The sequence below is a fragment of the Zosterops lateralis genome (assembly GCF_965231275.1).
Source record: "Zosterops lateralis genome assembly, chromosome: 1".
Classification (NCBI taxonomy): domain Eukaryota; kingdom Metazoa; phylum Chordata; class Aves; order Passeriformes; family Zosteropidae; genus Zosterops; species Zosterops lateralis.
Genome location: NC_139762.1, coordinates 110,485,428 through 110,491,427, shown reverse-complemented (window position 1 = coordinate 110,491,427; position 6,000 = coordinate 110,485,428). Strand labels below are relative to the sequence as shown.

General features: G+C 43.8%; 1 protein-coding gene across 1 annotated transcript in view; it reads left to right on the top strand.

Moving 5' to 3' along the window:
- The first annotated feature begins 237 nt into the window (after positions 1-237).
- Positions 238-6,000, top strand: part of LOC310918416 (ethanolaminephosphotransferase 1-like) — a 53,520-nt gene continuing 47,757 nt past the window's right edge. The window contains exon 1 of the mRNA XM_083877279.1: positions 238-330. Within this exon, the coding sequence (XP_083733405.1) occupies positions 274-330 (57 nt within the window). The 5' untranslated portion in view covers positions 238-273. The remainder of the gene's footprint in view (positions 331-6,000) is intronic.

Genomic DNA, 6,000 nt, shown 5'->3' with positions numbered 1-6,000 from the left:
GAGCCGGTGCGGATGCCTGGAGCCGGTGCGGATGCCCGGAGCCAGTGTGGATGCCTGGAGCCGGTGTGGATGCCTGGAGCCAGTGCGGATGCCCGGAGCCGGTGTGGATGCCCGGAGCCGGTGCGGGTGCCGGAGGAGCCGGGGGCAGGTCCAGCCCTCGGGGCGCGGCCGCGGAGCCGCCCTCCGCCCTCCGCCCGCCCCCGGCCCCGCCGCCTCCCTCACCCGCCCTCCCATCGCTCCATCCCCGGTGTCTCGGTGCCGGCGCGGGCGGCGATGTGGCGGTGGCGGTACGTGAGCGGCCGGCAGCTGCTCGGCTTCCGACACTACAAGGTAAAGGGCGGCCCCGGGGCGTGAGGGCGGGCGGCGGACGGTCCTCCCCGGGTGGCGGCTCTGGGCTCCGCCGGGACATCCCTCCCCCGCCGGAGGGTCCACAGGGAGCTGTGGCCGCGGGAGGATGTCCCGCGCCTCCACCTGTGTCCTCCCGCCCGCAGCCGGCCCGGCTCTGAGCCCGGCGTGCCCTGGGTGCTCGCGGGGCGGCGGGTCTCGGTGGAGACACAGTGAATTCGGTTTTGAGTGACTATCAACGTCTGGAAAAGCTCTGCTCGTTTTAGAGCAGCGTGGTTTTGGAGGCATCCGGTGTTTCCGTAAGAAAACACGCGTTGAGGCTGTTTTTCTGGCTGTCTGCAAAGCCTTCGGGCACAGGAAGGCTCTGGCATTGAGAAATAAATGAGAAAGCCGGGGGGAGAAGAAGAAAAACTTACTTTAAATAATTTGAACTAAACCTCATGTTTGCAAATAACCGACATGCAGAATCCCAATAAATGGATGAATCATTAGATACTTGAATTCACCAGTGTTATGTCATGGACTAAGGAGTTACGGGGGATGCAGCACGGGGGATCATCCAGGTTGCTCCAGTGGAGGTGCAGGTGGCTGAAATGGGCCATGCCACCCTGTTCACACACCCTCACCCTTCCCTGTGGAAAGCAGGGAGGGCATGCCTGCTTCTACCAGCACAACAACACTTTTATTTTATATTTATTTTCTCAAAGCAGCCTGTACACCATGCTCCCCAAAACTCTTGCCTTCTTGCTCTTACCATGTGCCTTCCCAGGCTGGGCTCCAACTGGGGCGTTCAGCTTTTCCTGGTTCCTGTCAAGCCCTTCTCTTCCCTGGTCCAGCAGCTCTGCCTGTTCACCTCAGCAGGAGTGGAGGTGGAGGAACCATGGCTTCGAGAGCGTTCTCCAGGTTGCTTCCTAGGAACTTGTTTTGCACAGCAGCTCGTTAAAATGTACCAACCTGTTTGTGTGTCTCCAGTGTGAGCGGGATAAAACATTCTGCAAGCTGCTTCTGGCCACAGGGCGTGAGTCGCACAGGTCTGTGCTTGAATGGTGGAGTCGCAGTCTTGCCTGAGATCAGGAGGAGGAAAAACAAAAAGCTATTTTTAGCATAAACGGACGTTGTTATTTAAGTAACTTTCCTGAATTATTTGAGTTCATAGTACAAATACAGGGAACACTTGTATTAAATTCTTTCTTATCACTTGAATGAAAATAGCTTCAAACAAGTGCAGATGAGGAATAGTCAAAACAACATTCTTTTAAAAAGCTGTAATTGTTGTGTCATACTTATGATTTACAGGGCAAATGATTCCCAACAGACAAAATCACATATCAAATCATTTCATTTGAATATATTGGTTTCTCAAGAGCATTGCAAAGAAGCTATGTAGGGTAATTTTCTTAACTATAAGAATCAGCCAACGCAGATACTTGAGAAGTATCTGTTCTACTGTGTTATGAAAAAAAAAAATCCTAGTAAGTGCAGGCTTTAGAAAGATGAAATCAAATGGTTTTCTGTTATCTGAGGTGACTGGTGACTGGGATATCTTGGAAACAAATCCAAATGGCACAAGTTTCACACAGAGAAGTACAGCTACATGAAATTGGTGCTGCCAAGCTGGTCAGGTATCTGCACCATTTTCCTGGTGCTGCAGGTTGCAGGAGGACCTGGCAGGTGATGGCAGCTCTCCCTATTCCTAAATGCTGCTCACAGTGGATTAAAGTACTCCAAAAATACAAAAGGGGTGCAGCAAGGAGACACTAATCACTACCACGGTCTCTTGTTCCTCACCTTCCCATACTTAGGGCTGCCACAACCAGAGATTTGTTCTCACCACCTCCCAGGCCTGACATATGCTCTTCAACCTCCTGTTGCCCTCTGGCTGCCATCTCCCCCGCTTCAGCCTAGGGCCTTGCTGCATCCTGCTCCTCAGCTTCCCAGCCCCTCTCCCAGGAGAAGATTGCTGCTTCCTTTGCTGTCCACACAACAGGTGCTAAACTCTGGTCACTGTGTCCAGCACACATGGCTTACCTCTTCTTACAACCTCCTGGCTATTTCTGAATGTAGGTAAACTCTGAAAGGATCTGTGAGCATACGTTCAATACTGAGCTAAAACAATGCATTGCTTCTGGACTTGAAGCATACGTAGAAAACTTCAGATTTAGTGGCATCCACCTCTCTGTTGTACATCACACAGCACCATTGTACTCACAGTAGTATTAGTGGCTTAACGTACTCCATACTTTGCACAATTTATCTGCTGAGTGAAACGCAGCTTAAAAAAATAATTTGTGTAATCAACTCCTTTTGTAAAGGTAAATATGGCCTGAAATAACATGCTGTTCAATTTTCAAAATTTTCACACAGCTGAATTCATTTCTCTGCCATGAATGCTCCAATTGTATGTCTCAGGCACTGTCTGTCTCCTGTTTGCAGTTGGAGGAGGGCCTTGGCAACAAAAGCAGCACAGTTCTTTGCTAAGGGAATGGCAGATTCTAATGAATACAAAGACTTCAGCACCCTTTAGCATGTTAGTTCCATGTATATTAGGCTTTTGAAGCAAGTTTTCCCCAATTAGCAAGTTTTGGCTTACATCACAGAGTGACCTCAGAGCACAAAAATGCATTCCCTTAGGATGAACCTAAACCAGGCAACAAACACACAAGTACACCCAGGACATTCAGTCCATAGTATTATAATGGAACCCATTTTGTGTGATCTCTTCTGAAATCCTTATAGCATGGGCATTGGCTCCTCAGGGATAGCTATTCACTTTACAAATCTATTCCCATTCATTCTGCCAGTTAATGGAGTTTTAAAGATTCAGTTTTCCTTTTTCTGCTTAAAAGCACATGGAGAACAGGTGGAGAAGTGTCGATGAGACAGTTCAGACATAACCCTGAGTATTACTGCTGTGATATTTCTGCCATCTTCTTGCCTGTGGGGCATGGGCTGATTTCAGGACAGTTGCAAACTCAGGTGGTTTGCTGCAACTGTATCACAGAAGATTCTTATCCTTGGTTTGTGTGCTATTCTCTAGGACATGGAGCAACATAGCCAAAAAGCTACACCCAACTGGAATTGCAGGGTTTGGGTCATTTCATTCTTACTTTTATATTTTATCTTCATTCTGTAGTTCTAGAATAGCACCCATGGAATTACACTGCTACTTTTTTTTCCTGCCAGCTTGGGTTTCTGTTGGAAACAAGCTGTTCTGCAGCAACAGGTGATGAGTACAGATAAAAGCAGAATTTGGTTCTTTGTTTTTATCCTTCTCACCAGAATACAGTCATGTAAGTGGTGAGATTGTGTTGCCATTGCCTCTTCTCATCACTTCATTCTTAGGATTCCCCTTGCATATTTGCCTTGAGTTGCCTTTTTTTACAGTACCTGTGCACAGAGGTTTTTCGGGCCAGAAAACTTTGATGCTTTGTCCTGTTTCAGAATAAAAGAGATCTAAGAACAAACTATAGAGGCTTGACTCAAACAATAGGCCTTGGAAAAGATAGTTTAAAAAATCAGATACAACATTAAAAGTAAACATCTAAGGTTTCACATTTTCATCTTGTTTTGTCCACACTGTTTCTATCCTCTAAGTCATGTTTATAGCAGGTAGTTCTGTGTGGATAAGGGGTATGGTGAGTAGGGGAGAGTAAATGAGGTATAAGTGGTTTCATTTCAGTGAGGGATCTGCTACTGTCCCATGTTCCCATAAGTAGGTAGAGGTAACTAAGGTGAAATCATTGTAAAATGGAAACATTTTAAAGAGTTTAAAATATTTCTTCAAAGAGAATGGAAGCATCATTAAAGGGAATGGAAACATTTAAAATTTTCTGTCAAAGTAGGAGATTCTATCAAGTGGGATTCTATCTACACAGTTGTCTTTCTGTCCCAACTCCATTGCTGTTCAATACTTTCATTAAGTAACAGAAGGGAGAATATTGTAAAATTTTCACTATATTAAAGAATTTTGAAGAATAGATTTATGAGTTAAAATATATTTGGAAAAGGGATATAATATCCAGAAATCAATATGAAGAAATTCAGTAAACAAGGTGCAGCACTTAGGGCAAAGAAAATCAACATTTAGAACAAAAAATAAGGAACAACGGACTGCAGGAAAGATACCAGGGGATCAGAGTGTCAACAGCATCGTGGCTGTTATAATACAGAGAAAAAGGGTCTTTAAGCTGGAAGGGTCATAAATATGTCAAAGGGTTATTTTTACTTCTGTAGGTGATATACTGGAATAGTGTCCTGCCTGCTTTGCCCCACAGTTTACAGTCCTCAGAATGACATTATGAATACCAAGAGGCTTAGAAAAGATGAACTGTGTGAAACAGTCCGAGTAAAGTGGGAGTAAGAACCTAGAAACCATTTAGTCTTCAAGAGTGCCCTTTTAAAGAAAGACAATATGTGAGTTTTGGCTGCACAGAGAAATGTAAGGCGTCTGTTATGTCAGTCGTGTGTTGATAAGACCTGCTGGAACAAGTACTAAAGGGGATTAAGCAATCATTTTATCAGTCTTAAGAAATGGCTTAATTTCTCTGAGGCAGGATCAGCAATCTAGTGTTGAATATTAACAAAGAGTTGCTGACACCTTTTTAAGAACCTTTTGGGTAATGTATTTTCTTTTGGTGTGCTGACATGGCTGTTTCTTGCAAGCAATGGGGTCATTACCTCATGGAAACTTGAACTGCATCCCTAATGTATACTGAACGTGATCCTGCATTAGGTGAATGAGCTGGACTAGAAGATCTCTCAAATTACATCCCAGACCTCATTTTGGAGGGTTAGAGAAACAAGATCAGATGTATGATGATCGTGTTTCACGGTCTGACTCTTTCTCTTATACTGATGATAGCAGAAGAGCAAAGTGTGTTGAGTATAATCCGGTGAATTAGTGTCTGGAAGGTCAGGATTCACCCCGATACAAGATTGGATTTCTGTGAAGTCTATGCTTTTCCAAAGCTGCAAGTGTAACTATGAGATTTAGAAAAATCATGGGTTCTGCTCACTATAATTGAACAGCAGTTTCACTTTCTACTCTGGTAACACAAGGACTTCACATGATTTTGAAAATTTAGGATAGGAGACTTTCATTTTCATGCTTATCTGGAACTTCTTAGGAGACAGTTAATAAATCTCATAGAAGAATACTCATTGCATGTGGACAATTTTATGTATGTTGAGTACTTTCTTTACATGTTTATTATATAGTGGTTTTCCACATAGTATTTTTAGATTTTTTTCACTAATATTGAATTCCAGATATTACCTGAAAGCTGTTATCAGTTGTGTCTGCTGTAGTTAGATTTTTAAACCACTGCAGTTAAATAAAGTCCTTGAATATTTGAGGCAGTGAAAACTAATGTCGTCCGGCTTCAATAAAACCGTGAGTCAACAGCCCACCGTTCTACAAATAAAATCTTGCAGTCTTCTTCATGTTACTTTGATGGAAGACTGGCGTTGTAATTAAATGTTGTTGAATAGTATGTGAAATAAACCAAATAATTCATTACTCTTACATTACCTGTCACTGCATTAATGTGTCTCATGTGTCAAAGAGCCATGGGCCAACTGAATGTGTCACCTCCTGTTGTAATTGTAGCTGACATAATGTAGCATTTCATGAGTTCTGTAATCATTATCTTTCTT